General features: G+C 36.1%; 5 protein-coding genes across 6 annotated transcripts in view; 1 reads left to right on the forward strand and 4 right to left on the reverse strand.

Moving 5' to 3' along the window:
• The first annotated feature begins 44 nt into the window (after positions 1 to 44).
• On the forward strand, positions 45 to 3,137 carry LOC145227683 (spermatogenesis-associated serine-rich protein 1-like). 2 transcript variants are annotated; one of them, XM_080092567.1, is made up of 5 exons: positions 45 to 914; positions 1,032 to 1,176; positions 1,455 to 1,856; positions 1,911 to 1,976; positions 2,977 to 3,137. In XM_080092567.1, the coding sequence occupies exons 1-5, from the start codon at positions 872 to 874 to the stop codon at positions 3,098 to 3,100; spliced, it is 780 nt and encodes a 259-aa protein (XP_079948693.1). In that variant the 5' UTR covers positions 45 to 871; the 3' UTR covers positions 3,101 to 3,137. The 2 variants fall into 2 exon arrangements, with proteins under 2 accessions (XP_079948693.1, XP_079948694.1); XM_080092568.1 differs by lacking the exon at positions 1,911 to 1,976.
• LOC145227680 (uncharacterized) lies at positions 3,133 to 5,997 on the reverse strand. Its single transcript, XM_080092565.1, has 9 exons — positions 5,837 to 5,997; positions 5,574 to 5,738; positions 5,388 to 5,499; positions 5,094 to 5,216; positions 4,733 to 4,940; positions 4,453 to 4,662; positions 4,087 to 4,201; positions 3,833 to 3,988; positions 3,133 to 3,702 (listed from the first exon to the last, which is right to left on the reverse strand). The coding sequence occupies exons 1-9, from the start codon at positions 5,874 to 5,876 to the stop codon at positions 3,584 to 3,586; spliced, it is 1,248 nt and encodes a 415-aa protein (XP_079948691.1). The 5' UTR covers positions 5,877 to 5,997; the 3' UTR covers positions 3,133 to 3,583.
• Positions 5,998 to 6,398: 401 nt separating this feature from the next.
• Positions 6,399 to 10,302, reverse strand: LOC145227689 (aldehyde dehydrogenase 1A1-like). The gene is made up of 11 exons (XM_080092573.1): positions 9,021 to 10,302; positions 8,827 to 8,931; positions 8,627 to 8,767; positions 8,434 to 8,563; positions 8,314 to 8,375; positions 7,745 to 7,910; positions 7,493 to 7,672; positions 7,249 to 7,433; positions 6,978 to 7,145; positions 6,732 to 6,889; positions 6,399 to 6,607 (listed from the first exon to the last, which is right to left on the reverse strand). The coding sequence occupies exons 1-11, from the start codon at positions 9,069 to 9,071 to the stop codon at positions 6,460 to 6,462; spliced, it is 1,494 nt and encodes a 497-aa protein (XP_079948699.1). The 5' UTR covers positions 9,072 to 10,302; the 3' UTR covers positions 6,399 to 6,459.
• On the reverse strand, positions 9,142 to 13,628 carry LOC145227690 (aldehyde dehydrogenase 1A1-like). Its single transcript, XM_080092574.1, has 11 exons — positions 13,437 to 13,628; positions 13,213 to 13,317; positions 12,823 to 12,963; positions 12,372 to 12,501; positions 12,245 to 12,306; positions 12,020 to 12,185; positions 11,647 to 11,826; positions 11,208 to 11,392; positions 10,957 to 11,124; positions 10,530 to 10,687; positions 9,142 to 10,456 (listed from the first exon to the last, which is right to left on the reverse strand). The coding sequence occupies exons 1-11, from the start codon at positions 13,491 to 13,493 to the stop codon at positions 10,315 to 10,317; spliced, it is 1,494 nt and encodes a 497-aa protein (XP_079948700.1). The 5' UTR covers positions 13,494 to 13,628; the 3' UTR covers positions 9,142 to 10,314.
• Positions 13,629 to 14,091: 463 nt separating this feature from the next.
• LOC145229059 (sucrase-isomaltase, intestinal-like) overlaps positions 14,092 to 17,865 on the reverse strand; it is a 34,902-nt gene continuing 31,128 nt past the window's right edge. Inside the window, exons 51-58 of the mRNA XM_080094313.1 lie at positions 17,721 to 17,854; positions 16,996 to 17,157; positions 16,499 to 16,615; positions 16,272 to 16,420; positions 15,605 to 15,749; positions 14,906 to 15,001; positions 14,682 to 14,840; positions 14,092 to 14,617 (exon numbers count right to left, since the gene is read on the reverse strand). Of these exons, the coding sequence (XP_079950439.1) occupies positions 14,372 to 14,617; positions 14,682 to 14,840; positions 14,906 to 15,001; positions 15,605 to 15,749; positions 16,272 to 16,420; positions 16,499 to 16,615; positions 16,996 to 17,157; positions 17,721 to 17,854 (1,208 nt within the window). The 3' untranslated portion in view covers positions 14,092 to 14,371. The remainder of the gene's footprint in view (positions 14,618 to 14,681; positions 14,841 to 14,905; positions 15,002 to 15,604; positions 15,750 to 16,271; positions 16,421 to 16,498; positions 16,616 to 16,995; positions 17,158 to 17,720; positions 17,855 to 17,865) is intronic.

The following is a 17,865-nucleotide window of genomic DNA, read 5'->3' on the forward strand; positions in this document are numbered from 1 at the left end:
CAATAATGGGTATTCACAATCCAGAACAACAAAAAAAAAACTCACAAATCCAATCGTTTAAAAACATTTCAAACACAACGCATTCACAGCAGGACATTATGACAATAATCACTGGAGCGTAACGTAAGTTTAATTTTCTTCAGTCTTGCACAAAAATATGTCTGCAGCTTAAGATATAAAAGATCATTATAAATATGGTTTAAATTTATTTATTATTTCATTATTTTTTGGTAATAAAAACTGTGCTTACAAGAACCAAACTAGAACCAGGTCGTGGAAACCCTTTCGTGCTGTCATGCATCAGTGACGATAGGGCCATGACAACAAAACAAGCTAAAACTCTGATCCATCGGGATTCGGGAGAGCTCAAATAATTACCATAATTTATAGTTTCTAGAATTGCATTTGTAAAATTTGTATGGATAAGAACAATCATATTAATAGTAAAAAAAAGATTATCATAGGTATTACATTCATTGGTTATTTCATGTTGATTACATAGACATAAGTTATATAGGTAACTTAAGTTATAGGTTTGATTAAAAAGTTGACATAAGTTATATGTTGATTAAAAATGTACTTTTGCAATTCGCAACGTATTTGACAATTTATCCAACACATCACAGTTCACGTTTTTATTCTAATCAACCATTCTCATTAAAACCAAGACTTACCGGGTAACATTTTCTTAATTTCCTGTGTGAAGTTTTAATTGTTAACATTTTAAATCAAACAAATCAAATTAATGTGTAAACACAAATAAAACTAACATGCTAACTTTTATTACATTACCTATGTGTTTTTTTATTTTGTAACAAATTGCCATTAAAAATAAGGAAGAAAGGTTGCTAATGTCAAAAAATCTCTGTCAATGAAAGAAATGGAAACTGAGAAAGACCAACCTAACACAGTAGGTAAGTCTAAGTCATCGCAAATGATTGTTTTAAATGGAATTGTTTTTTGAGACGAAATATTGACATTTTGATCTAATAATGTGCAAAACAAAAATATCATGTAACTATCATGTGCAGATGAAGAAAATGAAAAAGAACAGCACCAAGCACAAAAAAATGAATGCCAAAAGTCTGGACGAGGCAGGTTGTATATCCCACATGGCAAAGGAAAGGAACAAGAGTACAAACCACATGCTGAACATATCAATGTATCATACACACAGTAAGTACTACGGCAATTCAAATCATTGGAAAGTTTACAGCTGCAATAAATTCCTGAACCAATGGCACTAGTGAAGCATTTTTGTACTATTATGTACTATTTTTAATTCCTTTAATTCCAAAATTCTTGCAATAAATTTCAGCAAATTACTGCATTAAGATTGGGTATAATATCTAGAATTTCACACTTTAAAAAAATGTTGTTTGTATTTATCAAGTAGGCATATGTTTTCAAAAAAGTGACCCATTTTATTAAACAAAATTTGTACTCGATTTAAGGTCTGGTCCTGATTGGAGTTCTAGGCTTAGATGGTTGCCTTCACCAAAACCCAAACAAGGGCAGCGTGCTGAGACCACATTTCACCCACCAATGAAATCAATCAGACACTTTCCAGGACAACACAACAGTGCTTCCAAGAAAGAGTATACTTTTTACCCTCCACATGGAATTCCCTTGGTCTTTGGAAAAGGAAAACAAACCATTTTTAACAATGTACATGAAGCATCCAAACTATCTAGTAATGAAATATCAGACTCAGTACTCTTTGGAAATCATGCAAATGTTTCAGACCCTAGAAATGGAATAGGAGAGTCATCTCCTGGTGACAAACCTTATCAAGCTGTTGAGTACTCAATCAATTTTCATCGACTTGGCTCCACTAGACCTGTTGTCAATTTTGGGTAAGTTCTAGTTAAAGTTACTTTGACAAAGTTGGTAACCTTTGTGCCACTCAGGGGCATGACAAAACCTAAAGTTGTCAGCGTGACAAACGTCCAAGAAGAAGTTCCTGGAAAACCAAGGTAACACAGTTTTAAAGAATGCCTGAACTCATGTATTTAATTACCTCTTTATAACACATTATCCTATGACCCCAGTTGAAGGGGCCAGTTAGAATCTAAAATTGTTTGATAACATGATCAAAACTTATAGTACAGGGTTTTTACAGTAAGACAGACATGCACCAGAAACCAATTTTATAATGACTGTGCTGGTTTATTAGGCAAAAACAAATGACATGCTTTTTGTGTTTACAATTGTTTTGGCACATACTATTTTCTCCATTGTCAGTGCACTAATTAAAGGAAGCTGTTGGTACACCATGTTCATAATCAACCTGTTCAACACATATTTTTACACTTTAGGACATGTTTTCTACTCCTAAATTCTGGGTGTATTTAGAAATGATGGTTTACATTATCGCTTCCTAAATTGGTGGTTGCACAAAATGCTTAGAAGGTTGCAAGAACACTAATGCAACATAAATTTAGCTGTATAAGTTCTAGTGTTTGAAAATCATATCACAGAAATATCATAACAGATGCAGAAAACAAACTTGAATTGAAGATGTCTTCAAATACAAATAAAACAAGACAACCCAAAAACACTGCTTTATGCTTTGGGCAATTTGCAGTTTTATTGTGGTAGTGGTAAAAAAGTTTTTTACAATAATAAACTGCTGCAAACTAAGCAAAGCATGCCACTTGCTAAATATCTAAAATGTTGAATTATATTGACAAGGTAATGTACTATTTAAACACATCATCAAATGCGACAGATCCCAAAGAAATTGTTTTATTGGTGGGGTTATGAGCTAAAAAGTTTGGAAAGCCTTGTTGTACATAAGATTACTGCTTTTGCCTTCATATAATGTTGTGTTGACACTTTCTGTTTGCAACACCGTATTACATGTGCAGGCAATGTTATTTGTTAATACAACATAGTTCTCCTTAATCATTACAAATGAAGCATATATGTGCATGGTATCAATGGAAGACATGTTCAACCCTAATGTTTTTACAGCAAACCATTTTCCATCAAAGAAAAGGAATTCAGAAAACAGGAGGAAATTGAAACAGTCAAGTTACTAAACTCTTGGAGACCGGCATCGCCTCTTGTTGTTCCAATAACTGATACAAGAGCATAAAAATACATTAATTAAACCAATATTGCATTGAATTCAGTTTTCACAGCACAGTTTATTTATTGCGAGAGCAACTTTTCAGGAGACAACAAATGCTTAAAAAGTCAAACACTGCAAGGAAGACAAAACATAAAAGCAAGATCACAGATGTTAAATACGCAAACATGCAACTGAAGGCACCAACTTGTGAGCAATAACTACATTTACCATGAACTAATGAAGTCCAAACACCTTAAGTTATCTACACAAAATTTCCATCCTATGTATGTAAAGAAGCTTTCAAACAGAGCTTACACCTAGTCTTGCTATAAATTATTTCACAGGAGTAGAAATCTTATTGGGCTGTTAATAAAATGTGTCTACAACCAAGTTTTGACCCACATGTTGATTTCTGTGAATAAACCTTAAATTACCCCTTAGTATCTCAGTGACCTAAGGTTAATGTATTAACATATTAAAATTAGGATGGATTGTGCAATATAAATCTTATCGCCATATTCTACAAGTATTGTCTTTGCTTCCTGTCAGAATTGTATCTCCTTCATAATTGTAAACGCAGCTGAAAATCTCATCAGTATGTCCTTCGAGCACTTGCATGCATTCACCTGAAAAAAATTAATGCCCTGTAGTTGGACACAGCTTGAACTTAGATGGTTGCCTTTACCCAACCCAAATAAACAATATCTTCACTCACACAAAACCTGAAATTTAACTGTACAGCCTAAGTTGACATACCAGTGTTAACATCCCATATTCTTGCACTTTTATCTGCGCTGCCTGACAAAACATGGGTTCCTTGGGGATTGAATGAAACTTTGGAAACTTCACTTTCATGGCCTTCCAAAACTGCAATAGTCTTTTGTGTCCCAGCATCATAAATTCGAGCGGTGGCTAAAACAAATATATATATATATTTAGAGTTTGCAACATAATACATAAAAATCATAATGTTTAACTACTAGAAACAATCAAATTTACACATAAACTACCATCAGCTGATGCACTGACAATCTGTTGACCAGTGTAATTGAATCCAATGTCAAACACTTCATCTTCATGACCTCTCAGTGTGGCAATGCAGTGGCCTGTTCGGACATCCCAAAGCTGTATAAAAGAAACTTTGAATAGCAATTGGTAAGAATGAAAATGAAACTGCATTTAATATCATTCAGTTTAATGACTTTATTTATTGCAATGCAGCACAGTCCAATCCTGTTTAGCTCACACTGGTTACTTGCATAACCCTTTCAAAGGTAAAAGATCATTTGTTTAGAAAATCACCCATTAAAACCCCCAATCAAGTTAAATGCATAAAAAAGTTTGGCAAATTAATTACAGAATTTGACCGAACTTACCTTGCATGATCTATCCATTGATGCAGTAGCTATTAGTGAGCAATCAAAGTTAAAATGGGCATTGGCTATTTCCCCACGATGGCCAATGAGAGTATTGGTTTGTTGTCCAGTGTGAACGTCCCACAAGCAAACTGTGTTGTCAAAGCTGCCTGTCAAAACTTGGTCACCATGGGTGTTGAAAGAAAGACATATGATTTCACCAGAATGACCCTGTCACAAAGACATATTAATATTTTGAGGGAATGTATTACAGTACAAGTGCAACATTTAAGTAACTTACAGAGAGTGTTGAAAGTTCTTGTCCTGATTGCACATCCCATAACTTAGTAGTTGCATCCATTGACCCAGTGGCAATCACAGTACTTTGTGGATTGAATGATAAACACACAATCTCTGATGTGTGTCCACGATAAGTGAAATAGCACTGTCCTGTCTCCGCATTCCAAAGTTTGCAAGTTTTATCAAAGCTTCCAGTAGCAACTTTGTTACTGAAAAAAAAATACACACATGTAAAACACAATAAATATACAATATACAACAAATGGGTAATCAAGCTTGGTGAATATTTTAGCACAATTGTTCTGCTATGATTTGCTTTACCCATTATAATAAACTTAACTCTACAAAAAACTTCTTCTTACCCATAGGGATTGTTGAAAGCAATTGCATAAACCACATTTCTGTGACCCTCCAATGTTTGTAACTCTTCTCCACTTGCAGTATCCCAAACTTTACATGTTCGATCATAACTCCCAGTTATAAAACTGTTTAAATATTAAGATTTATAATCGAAATTGTAATAAAGTACATTAAATGTTCCACAAAACAAATTGACACAAATATCAAAAATTTATCAACAAAGTGAATTAAATCAATAAAACATTGAGTGATGGAAAGAAATATGTTTCAGCTTAGTCCCATGCATCTAAATTTACCATGATCCAGATTTGTTGAATGCCACGTTGGTTAGAGGTAAAATATGAGCCCGAAGAACTTTAAATAAATAAAACTGCCGATCTCCTGTGCTTCCAATTTTTTCTTGTAGTTCTGCATTTAAAATCAACATGATAGAAACCAAGAACCGCAATTTTAATATAAACAACAAACACAAATTGTTTTACTTGTGACAAGCTTTTGTACTTGTGGTATTCTTGTTTGGGTTATTAAAGGTTCCTTTAAAGATAGGTTCTGAGCTATGCTCAAAGCATCATCACTTGATGCCAAATCCAACAAATCAATGGATTTTGTTTTTACTTGGCCTCCTTGTTCATACTCCAGGATAATCCCTGAAATGAACCTTACATTAAAAACAGAATTGCTTTCGATTTAAACGACCTTTATACCATAACTTTTAAAACACAATCTACTGGAACTAAATAGTTACCTGGAGGATAATATCTCAACAGAAATCTTTTAAGTCGCATGACCAACTACAAACCCCAAAAGATACAATTAAAACGTAACACTGAAATGTCACTTTCAAATGTTTGGACATCGGCGTCCCTTGTTGTTGGGATGTTTACCTCCACATGTGGCGCCAGATACTGGATTTATTTTTTTGGCAAAAATCATGCGACGTAGAGTTAGAAACAGATATTTATTATGAAAAGCATTTATTCGTTCGTGTTTTAATACAACGATTTTGTTACACTTATCCACAAACAAACAAAAGAAATCCGTGCCGGTACGTTTGAACTGAAAGACAGCTGTAGTTCAGATGCTATTTCGTTCTTGATTTTCTGATCTTTTATTAAAACGCCTGTTTTTGTCAAAACAATAAGGGGCAACCTAGCAAACTATCACCCCTAAACTACCTAATAGTTATGTTTCACTGCTTAACTCTATTTCTGCCCGTATAAAATGCGCACAATTGATAAAAGAAAAGTATTTTGTCTTCTAAAATCGAACCATTACGTGAATAAGTGAAATTCAAGACACAGGGTTCATAAATTAATAAAATTTATTGCATAAAATTATTTGCACAGTCAGATTTAACAAAATCACAAGTTACAAAGCTGGTGGTGTTATTTTGACCACTACAGTTTTCACTTCAGTGTACTCCTTCAGTACATATTCGCCCTGTTCTCGACCTATTCCAGATTGCTTGTATCCACCAAATGGTATATGTGGACCCATTACATAGTAGCAGTTTACCCTATAAGAAAGGTAATCGAAAATGAAGTCGCTTATCTCACAATGAATACATGCATAAATTGACCATTTATTTATTTTTTATGGCTTGGGTGATTTGTGTCACTATCATGAGATCACAGGCTTACCAAACTGTCCCCGCTTGAACCGCATTAGCAATTGTCAATGCTTTATCCACATCTTTAGTAAACACAGAGGCGGCAAGGCCATATTTGGTGTTATTTGCTCTTTTTATTGCTTCTGAAACATCCTTAAACTTGAAAATTTGTTGAACTGGTCCAAAAATCTAGAAATTACAGACCAGTAATAAAATGAATGCAAGTATTATGTTCAAATTAAAAAACACAGAGTTTCATGGTTTAATCTGATTTAACCTCTTCTTGTGAAACCCTCATGTCATCATTTAAATCAGTGAGAATAGTTGGTTGAATATAATGACCATCCATGCCTTCAGCAGCTCCACCCCCACACAAAACTGTGCAACCTTCATCTCTTCCACTTTGAATCAAACCAAGAATTTTATCTTTTTGAATCTTGCTGATCTGCATAGATATCAGTGTTTACTATTTTCTTGTTTTAATGGAAATATTGTTAAGGTCCCCCATTAACACCATTTTGTATGAACAATCTTTTTAAGTGTTTTACTTGTGGTCCATGATCGGTTTTGAAGTCCATAGGGCTGCCTATCTTGCCCTGAGTTGCTCTTTTGAGACTTCGTTTCACAAACTCATCATAAATTTCTTCTTGCACAAATGTTCTTGATCCTGCACAGCATATTTGTCCATTGTGGGAAAAAATTGCAGCATGTGCCATTTCAACAGCATAGTCCACTAAATCAATACAATGATTTAGTGAAGGTGCTAATGGTCATGGAAATGAAAGCACTTACAATCAGTGTCAGCAAAAACAATATTTGGACTTTTGCCACCAAGTTCAAGGGTAACCTTTTTCAAATTGGAATCAGCAGCAGCCTTTTGAACCAACCTGCCTACAGCAGTGGATCCAGTAAAAGCTACTTTGTCCACATCCATGTGTCGTGCCAATGGATCACCAGCTGTTTTTCCATAGCCTGCAAAATTTTGCATACTTACACACTTGACCAGCTTTTGTAGGTAAACTATTTCTGTTTGTTCCAATATACCTGGTACAACATTCACCACACCAGGTGGAAAACCAGCTTCTTTAACTAGGGATGCAAAATACAGTGCACTCAATGGTGTTAATTCTGCAGGTTTTAGAACAAATACATTGCCAGTAGCTAGACAAGGTCCCAGTTTCCAGGTTATCATAACAAGAGGGAAATTCCACTGCAAAATTAAATAGCCTGTTACATGTTTGGAAGAGATATCCTTAGAGGTGAACCAAATTTAGGTTTTAAACCAAAACATTTTGAAACAATAGAGGTAGAATTATAAAATTTAAGTTTGTTTAAAAAGGCAAATTATTTTGTACTTACATTATTGAACCCAACATTTAACAAGGTTCCAAAAAACAGAATTTTAAATATTCAACGATTGTTTGTTTACCACAAATCAAAATTTGTATTTCCAGATATGTGCAAATTAAAGTAACATGGAAAAGTCCATCTTAAAATCACTCAAATCTTATATATATATATATATATATAAACCCACTGCAAATTAAAGTAACATGGAAAAGTCCATCTTAAAATCACTCAAATCTTATATATATATATATATATAAACCCACTGGAATTATTGCTCCACAAACTCCAACAGGTTCATGTCTTGTATAGGCAAAATATTCACTACCTGTAAATTAGCATAAGAATTTAAAAAATAAAAAATGAAAGCTGTGTTAAAAACTTACTCATGGGAATTGTTTGGCCATGGTCTTTATCTGCCCAACCAGCAAAGTACCTTATCACATCAATTGAGGAAAGAACATCACCATAATACACACTTTTGTATAGTTTCCCACCATCCAAAGCCTCAAGTGACTAAATGGGAATCCAATTGAAATAACTTGGTGTTTATGAGAAAAACTACCAACATCAACATACAGACAAATAATGATGATCCCGCTCCATTAAATCAGCCAGTTTGTTGAGCAGTCTTCCCCTCTGCTTGGGTGCAAGCTTTCTCCATGGTGATTCTGGCTGAAATGCTCGTCTAGCAGCTGCTACTGCAGCATCAATATCAGCCTAAACAAAAGTCATTTTAGGTTATGTTTTAGATATAAAACTACAATTAATGGCCTTACCTCCTTAGCCTCTGAAACATTGCAAATATTTTGGCCTGCAGCAGGGTCTTCTACTGGAAATGTACTTCCATCTTTGGATGGAACAAACTCATTGTTTATAAAAAGCTGCAACAAAAAGTGCAAAAAAAACTTAAAATACAAAAAGAAAACTTCGTTAAAAAGAGCAAATTTTTGTGCATTTATACTGCATTTACCTGTGTGTACTTTATTTCAACATTTTCAATCGGTGGTTTGTAAGGAAGCATTTTTTACTAAAATAATCTCGAGTATATACTGTACCTGTACTCTGAACTGTACTTCCACAAAATGAAAGTCTAACCTGATTCAGCATTTTATTTTGTGTCAACAAAAAACGCAACCTGGTCACATACCAGCAAGTCATTATGTACACAAAAAAATCATACCAGCAATCATTTACTAAAAATGTCCACTTAGACATATCGATTGAATACTGCTTTATCATGTAAGCAAACAATCTGAAGGTCAACTAAACTAATACGTGTTTTTTGCCACATGTCACATACCCTGTTTGGTAAACAAATAAATACAGTGACAGATATAATGTTAAACGTAGCTGAAATACAAACAGTCTACTAATTAAACTCTGTGTATACACCCACAAAACCAAAATGTATGGCAAAAAACAGGTTTGAATGTCAACCAACTCCTCATAAACATGTAAGTCATAACTCATAATCTGATTTAATAATGTTTTTGCTGTTAGTGTGTTGTAATTGATGTATCGTTTCAAACTTTTAATTTAACAGGTCCTGTAAGCAATGAGTAACAAAATACACTCAACAGCAAACAAACTAGTGAAAACCTTGACTGCTTTGCTTTTGTGCATTTTTGCTTTTTTGTGTGAATGAAAATGAATAAAAACCTGCAAGACAAGTCAAGGGTGTGTCATGCAACTACATGTACTTTTAAAAAGAATTTCCTAAGTTATTTTTCCTTGATCAACCGTGTTCGCACACCAAAAATACCCAAAATCAACAATACAAAGGTATAAGACTAATCGGTGTATTTAAAAATGCACAATTGATTATTTAAGTAAAAATTATAAAAAAATAAAATATTTTAAAATAGAGATTTTGGCTAAAATCTTGTAGCTTTGTAGCTAAATTGTTTGTAGCTAAATTGAGCCAGTTCAGTCACTGACTAGTTGTTTTGACTCGTTGACAAGAATTTCATTGAATTTCGAGTTTTGCTTTTGGGGCTGAACAACTTTTATTTTATAAGCGGGAGTTCCCCTACTACAATGCATTGACGTAAAACATTTGTTCGAAGCCGAATCAAGTGAAGAAACATAAGTAGAGTCTACATCAAGGGATGAAAACATTTTAAAGTTGGTCAGTAGTGAAGTACAATGTTTGATTGGTTGGAAAAAAACATAACACGCGGAAAGGACCAGATCGACTAACATATCATTAATCATTCACTGCGTTTCTATTTGATGACTTGAGTTGAGTCAAGTTAATTTCCTGCTCAACTTGAAGGCTCTTTAATGTATACGGTCTTTGTTTCTGTAAAGGAATTTACCGCGTATTCGCCTAAGTCTCGTCCAACACCTGACTGTTTGTATCCGCCAAAGGGCGCAGCTGGGCTTAATTGGAAAAAACAGTTGACCCTGAAAAACGACAACAAATAACAAACTATTATATCAAAACAGGAGAAAAACAAAAAAACGAACTTATTCTTACCATACAATTCCAGCCTGTATAGATTTTGCCAAACCCAAGGCCTTGTTTAAGTCGTTTGTTAAAACTCCTGCTACTAGTCCGTATGCAGATTGATTACAGCGCTCGATTACCTCTTCAATTGTGTCAAACTTGAAAATTAATAGTACCGGACCAAATATCTGAAGAGTTATATTCTTTTAATGTTTGAGTTGTGGTAAAACAGTGTCGCATAACGCCAAGAAAAGTTATAATTTGCGATGAAAGTATTAAAAAACAAACAATATTTATCTAACTTCGAACACCAGCTTTACGTTTATTAAACGCAAAATTGTCTTAAATTCTTGGATAATATGTTGAGGCAGTTTTGCTGCTATGATTTGTTCAACAGAGGAAAAAGCTTAACTCAACTATTTTTTTAAAGCTGATTTGAAACTTAGAAGCCAATTACCTCCTCCTTTGCAATAAATGAATCCTCTGGGATATCAGTCATCACAGCTGGTGTAATAAAATGACCCGCGGAGCCGCAAATTTTCTCTCCACCACACAGAAGTTTGGCTCCATCTTTTACTCCAGTCTGAATCATTCCTAAAATCTTCTCCTGCTGGTGTTTACTGATCTGTTAATACCAAGACCATTTTTTTGTTGTTGTTTGTTATGTTATAATTTATCAAGGTATAAGTCTTTTAACGCCGAATATACCTGTGGACCTTGTTCTACGCCGAGATCGAGGGGGTTTCCCAATTTTCGGGACTTTGCCATTTCAACGCTTCGCTTGACAAATTCGTCGTACATGTTGGCGTGAACGAAGATCTTGGACGGAGCGCAACAGACTTGTCCGCCCTGCGCAAAGGTAACTGAATGCGCCATCATCACCGCCTTGTCAACTAAAATGCAATTCTATTTACTTTATCTCCACGTATGTTTTTAATAGGAATAAAACAAGAAATAAGCTATTGCTACAAGTGGTAACAAAATTCGGTAAATAACGGAAAAACTACATGGTGGTTTGTGAATCGTACGGCTGCAAACCTATACAAATGCTTTCCTACGCTTCTTCTTCGCATACAAATTCATGGCTCTTTTCTACGTAGAGTAGACTTTCGGCATTATATTTAGTACGTACACATTGCAAACTTACGGTCAGCGTCTTGGCATATTATGAGTGGGTTTTTCCCTCCCATTTCTAGGGTCACGTTTTTAAAGTTGGTTTCTGCTGCAGCTTTGAGCACCAATCGACCGACCGGTACAGAACCAGTGAAACTGATTTTTGCAACGTCCATGTGATGAGTAAGTGCCGATCCAGCCGTGTGACCATAACCTAAAATCACCAAACAATAAAGCTTGTAGAAATCTATTCTCTTGTTGGTAACTTAAACCTATTTGAGCAATTCAAGGTGCACATTTTTACCACTGTGGGATATCTTACTGGGGCATTACTTACTCAATAACATGGTTGTATTGTTTTACATAATGACAAAGTTTGTTTGACATAAAATTTCAAGTTACAACACCTGGGAGCACATTGAACACCCCGGGTGGAAATCCAGCTTCTTTGATCAGAGAAGCGAAGTAGAGTGCAGTGAGGGGTGTAAGTTCAGCGGGTTTTAGCACCAAAGTGTTGCCCGTAGCCAAGCAGGGAGCGGTCTTCCAGGCTAGCATAATCATTGGCACGTTCCACTAAAAACAAAAAAATCAAATACTTCAGTAGAACACCTGCAAAACATCACGTTTCGTACCGGAATTATTGCTCCACAAACGCCATACGGTTCGTGCCGTGTATAAGCCAAGAAATCACCATCTGAAAAAATACGTTTTAAATATGTGGTAATTTTTTTCATGCACATTGAAGAAAGTTATATTTACCGACGGGAATGGTCTTGCCATGTTGCTTGTCTGACCAACCGGCGAAATGGCGAAACGCCTCGATGCATCTCACGATATCACTCGAGTAGACGCGACTAAAAATCTTGCCGTTGTTTAAACTTTCCAGTGACTACATAATATGTAAAACATGTCTTAAGTAGTAGTCAAAAATGTCACAGCAAATTATTGGAGACAACCGTGTACCTACCAAAGATATATGCATATTGATAAAACGATTAAAAAGAAAGGATTTTACCTTGTACGCCATAGAACTTGCATTTTTAATTGCTAACCTGCAGGTTCTTTGAACTTAAGGTTTGGAACATTTGTTTTGTTGTGCATTTGACGTCATAATGACGTTTGTTAGGCAACATGATAAACGACTGCCGATAATAAGACGAAAGGATAGCACTATGCTCTGTGTGAGGCAATAAAACACAACAAACTTTACTGAAATATAGAGTCGGTCCCTTTCCAATAGATCAGCAACTCGATTCATCAGAACAGAGCGTTGCGATGGCTTCATTTGTCGCCATTCCGAGTTCCTGTCAAACGCTCTCTTTGCAGCAGCGACAGCTTTGTTGACATCGACCTGTGCAACAAAAAAGGGTTCTACCGCTAGTTAGGCGGTGCCTTGATAAACGCATGCTGTATTTTTGTTTTAATTAAACGGTGGTTTTGAGATATGTACACAACAGCAAACCACTAAATGCTCGAGGCAATACGGCATAAAAGCTTTAAAGCCCTACACATTTAACATACGTGCAAAACATATTAGCTTTGGTATTGGATTTATACGCTTGCCAGTGCCGAAGGCCTACTGCTCTTAAGCAATACGAACCTCTTTTGCTTCAGAAACTGTACAGATTACTTCCGCATTTGATGGATTGTAGGTTTCAAAAGTGGAACCGTCATCTGAGTCCACCCACTCGTTGTTGATGAAAAGCTTAAAGTTTAATATTGTTTATATTTTTAATATTAAAGTTTATATTCGAATTAAAAGTTTAATATTCGAGTTCACTGGGCACATCATACAGAAAATATAGCAAATTATACAAAACTTACTCGCGTGTGTTTGATGGTTGGCTGGCGGATCGGTTCGGGTAGGCTTATTGAAGCCATTCTCAAGTTACTCACTAGGTTTCATACAAACTTCATGCACAGTCTGTTGGCCTTTTTGACTACCAGTAGCTTTAGATTTGTAAGCTCAGCACGCCACGTTACTCCTCTGCTTAAAATTTTAACCTGACAATACATAATAAAGCACATCACTCTTGATAAAAGCAACAGATGTAAACACCTCTGCTACGTCGGATGGACTATGCAAAACCGTTTTGGTTGTAGGAACTAGAATTCAGACTTCCTGCATGTCACGGATATATGACCATAACAAGCCACAATCTGCCTCTACAATACGACATTTGCCGCTATATACACCTGCGGCTTGAGTAACAGCAATTTCCCGGAAAATTGACCGAGTATAATGTCAAAGTTTAATTCAGTAAAACACTTTTCTGGACCAATTGCGCTCATTGAAGGACACTCGTTATGCTGTCGTTATCTTAAGGCCGCATCTACGTGCTTACCTGGCCACGTTTTGATTCCAAGCCACAAGTTTCTCATGAAAGTGGCTGGGTTCCTTTCTTTGTTTTTTGGACAATGCAAAGGCAGCGCGCGTCAACGAATGCCTAATGAATGTGCATAGAGCTGCCTGTGTTGACTTTCAGGGCGCGCAGAAGGTAGACAAAGGCTAAACGCAAGTCGTGCATATCGTTTGTATTGTATGGGATAATGCTTATCAAATTACGGATATAGTCAGATCAATTACGGATGAACATATTTAACTCCATGCGCGAAATGAATTAAACAACCATTAGATTCAAAAAACATGGCTAGAATTACAAATCACGTTTACATAAATGCCTGGCAATTGTCCTCACTGCATGTTGGTGTAGTTTGCCTTTAGTCATTTTTTGGAACTTTTGTTTGTACAAAATAGTTTAAGTGCCACTTCCTTCTTCGGAAAACGACCATGTAACTGTAGATAAGGTTTGGACAGACTGCTTCAACGTAACTTTCAGTACTTTTGTGCTTGGTGTATAGTCAAAACTGGTCGTACTGTTCCCATTGACTTCTACATTGCTGACTGAACCAGAGATTCCATAAACCGTCACCAAATTAAACTCCAAAGTGGTCCACTCCGCAAGTGTTCCTGGGTTCTCGGTTATGGCAACCGTCAAATTGTTCTGCAAAATTTTTGGTACAGTTTAATTTGACTGACAAATCATATAACTGTATTTCAGACCGTACCGCTGAACAGTTGAATGTCATAACCCTGTAGTTGGTGGAGATGTCTCTAGCCTCGCCGTCATCCCAGTAAAGGCTTCCTTGAGCACCCTCGCTCGTATCAAGTGCTACTAATAATGATAATGGATTTTTCCTGCTTGCACTTGTGGTGACATCTGGCTCCTGCAAGTATTAATGGTATTTTGCAAACTGAAACATACTTCTATGATAACAAAACTAATGCAAACCTGCATAGGCAGAATGTAGCCACCACGAACGTGAAGGTTAATGTAATCCATGGGGGCATCGAGAGACAAAAACTTACCGCTTGTAACCTCGGCACCCTGAAAGTAGAGGAACATTTGTAAAGTAAAATGCAGCACATATAGTAAATGAAACGAAGTTGCAAACTATGAATGCCATGCTTTACTGTGTCCTTTTATCTGATAAAATGTAATGGGTCCAGATAGTTCGGTTTTTAATGTAGAGTTGTGAGTGGGATGGAATGGGAACCCAAAACCGGGCTAAACCTGATTTTTTTTACACAAAAAAACAAAGCATGAATCAGGCCCTAAAGCCGGGAAAATGCGGCAAAAATGAAGCCGATTGTGAAGTCAGGCACGAATTAAGCCGGTTGCATTAAAACTCAAGCACGAATTTATATGTTTGGTTTATAATCATACGACATGCGTTGTGTAGATGTAATTAATTTACACTTTTGGTTTGTAAACGTATAACTCTGCGTGCAAACTCACTGGTCGTTAAGTTATCAATTACGTAATAGTAGGCTATAATAAAGGCAGGGTTTAAGGGAAATTCCATTTCACAAATTTATGGGGTGACACGTCAATGTTCAGGTTTTAGGTAAAAAGGTAAAAACAAGATTTGAAACAACTTACTGGATTATGTTCTGTTAACAAATTCTACAATAGTGTACAATATCTCACCGTTCTGAAGTCAAACCACCTCGAGTTGGTCGGGAAATACCCTGTTACTTGCGTCACTCCTTCATCAAGGACAGGAGTAACCAGGAAAGCTGGTCCGAGCAGAAATTGTCGATCAACGTCCCAAGTGTTTTTGTCAGCTGGAAATCTGTTTTAAGTAGATTTTTAGTCTTACATAAGAACAAATGTAAAATAAAAGAAGTAAATATAACGAGGAAATTAACGGCCCAAATAGAAATAAAAAGTGACATGCTTAAGTAATCAAACGTTCTGAAAATGCTAATGCCATTATCAGTGAAATGAGGGGACACATCAGTTATATTCGTATTAAAAGCTTTTTAAGACTATTTGGTACGTTATTTTCCTCATTAAACTTATGAGCAGATCCATGTAGAGTGTTCCAAAGAAGTAAACAATTTCCAATAAAAAAACAACCATTGGTATTTAGCTACGGCATAATTGTAGCCAATAACGGCCTTTAAGTAACCTCAATTTTGAAAGCATAGACTGCTGATTCATTTTCAGCGTACGGTGCACAAGCAAAGCGTCCAGAAAACATTTGCTTTAAATTTTGTAGGAAAACAGTGAACATTCGGTTTGTCTGGCATATTTGGAGTTGTTTCGCATATAGTGCTAGAAATTATTGCATGATAGCCGACTTTGCACTTACTCGTGAACCAAAGCTCTGACCAAAGTGCCTCCGTTTATATGAACGTCGTGAAACAAAGTGTACATGTACGGTAAGATCGAATATCTCACTTCCAATATATCACGAGCCATCGTTGCGAATTCAGCTCCAAATGCCGTGGGATGTTGAGGCTGAATAGTTTAAAACACAAAAATCGGTTTTAAAAAGGCTTAAAACAAGGAGTCTAGGCGTTTTTAAGCAACTCTTACAATCATTCCCGCAGCGTTGTGATTCCGGCTAAAAGGGTAAAAAGCTCCAACTTGCGTCCATCGCTGACACATTTCAGCTGTTGTGTTGTACCAGAAACCGCATATGTCCGCACCGATCTGCAAATAGAATCGATCCACTAGGTCTGAGGTCGGCAACCTTTTGAACGCCGCGAGCAAATTTCCTTGTTCCGTAAGAATGATAACGGCTTTGCGCGCCAACATTTGTGTGTGTAATATTGGTAAAATAAATAGTATTCAAAATCTGGTAAAAATAGTATTTGAAAGCAGGCATACTCATACTCATGCGCGTAAGCTGGGCTTTGAGACTAACACCATACAAAACTGAAAACAATAATTGTACCTACAGGGCGTGACACGAAAACTTCTAGAGATTGGCAGGCCTTGTACTAGATAATTTAAACAGCTGTCAAAGGGTAAAAGGTAAAATAAGTTAATGTATTGGCATTTTTGAGCACTTTGAGGTACCGGCGACTTACGTATGAAAAACCAAACAGATTGAATTCAAACATAATTGGAATAGTCCAGGCCATTTGCCTCCACTGACTCTGATTGTCGCCTGACCAGTGGCCGCTGTATTTTCCCGAACCAGCAAAGGTCGAACGTGAAAACAAGAAACTTCGTTTATCAGGAAATTGGCGCTGAAATAGAAGATTTTAAAATAGGTTACCACTTTAAACTCACATATACATAATGGTAATGACTAATGACAAACAAAAACAGTCTGAAAAAAATAAAAAAAATAACCGGTGTTCGTTTAATGGGCAACTATTCTAATGAGCTTGTTAATAAAAATAAGAAGCGGCTTTGCCACTATAAAAGCAGGTCGAACTTAACGGCTAAGTGATAATTTACCAACACATGTTAAAGGTTTTTTAACCCTGAAATAAATTTTACAAACAAAAGTGTTGTTCTTGGTTGTAAACATTGATGGACAACATCAAAAAACAAAACAAAAAAGGTCATGGTACCACGGACAGTTGGAAAATTCAGTTCCAGATAAGTTCTTTCTCGCCCAAAACTTCAAATATCAACATATTTGCTTTGGAACACTGTGTAACATCAAACCGAATTTTCGGGATTCCGTTATGCCCAAGCCGTCAATCACATTAAGTAGTGAGTGAAGAAACGTGATGTTTTTGTTTTCGAGAAAATTATTTCTAACAGTGGGAACATTCAACACAACAATTTCTTATGTCCTTACCTCCAGTGTGTTATAAGTTGCCATGGCCATTGTATGACCGTAGAGGCTGTGCACGTTGTAATGTAATCCCCAGTTTTGAACATTGTCCATGCAAAACGTTTTGTCGTGTAAACCAACTCCGTACCAGAGAATACCTGAATAAAAT

Source organism: Phallusia mammillata, chromosome 5, assembly GCF_965637545.1.
Source record: "Phallusia mammillata chromosome 5, kaPhaMamm4.hap1.1, whole genome shotgun sequence".
Classification (NCBI taxonomy): Eukaryota; Metazoa; Chordata; class Ascidiacea; order Phlebobranchia; family Ascidiidae; genus Phallusia; species Phallusia mammillata.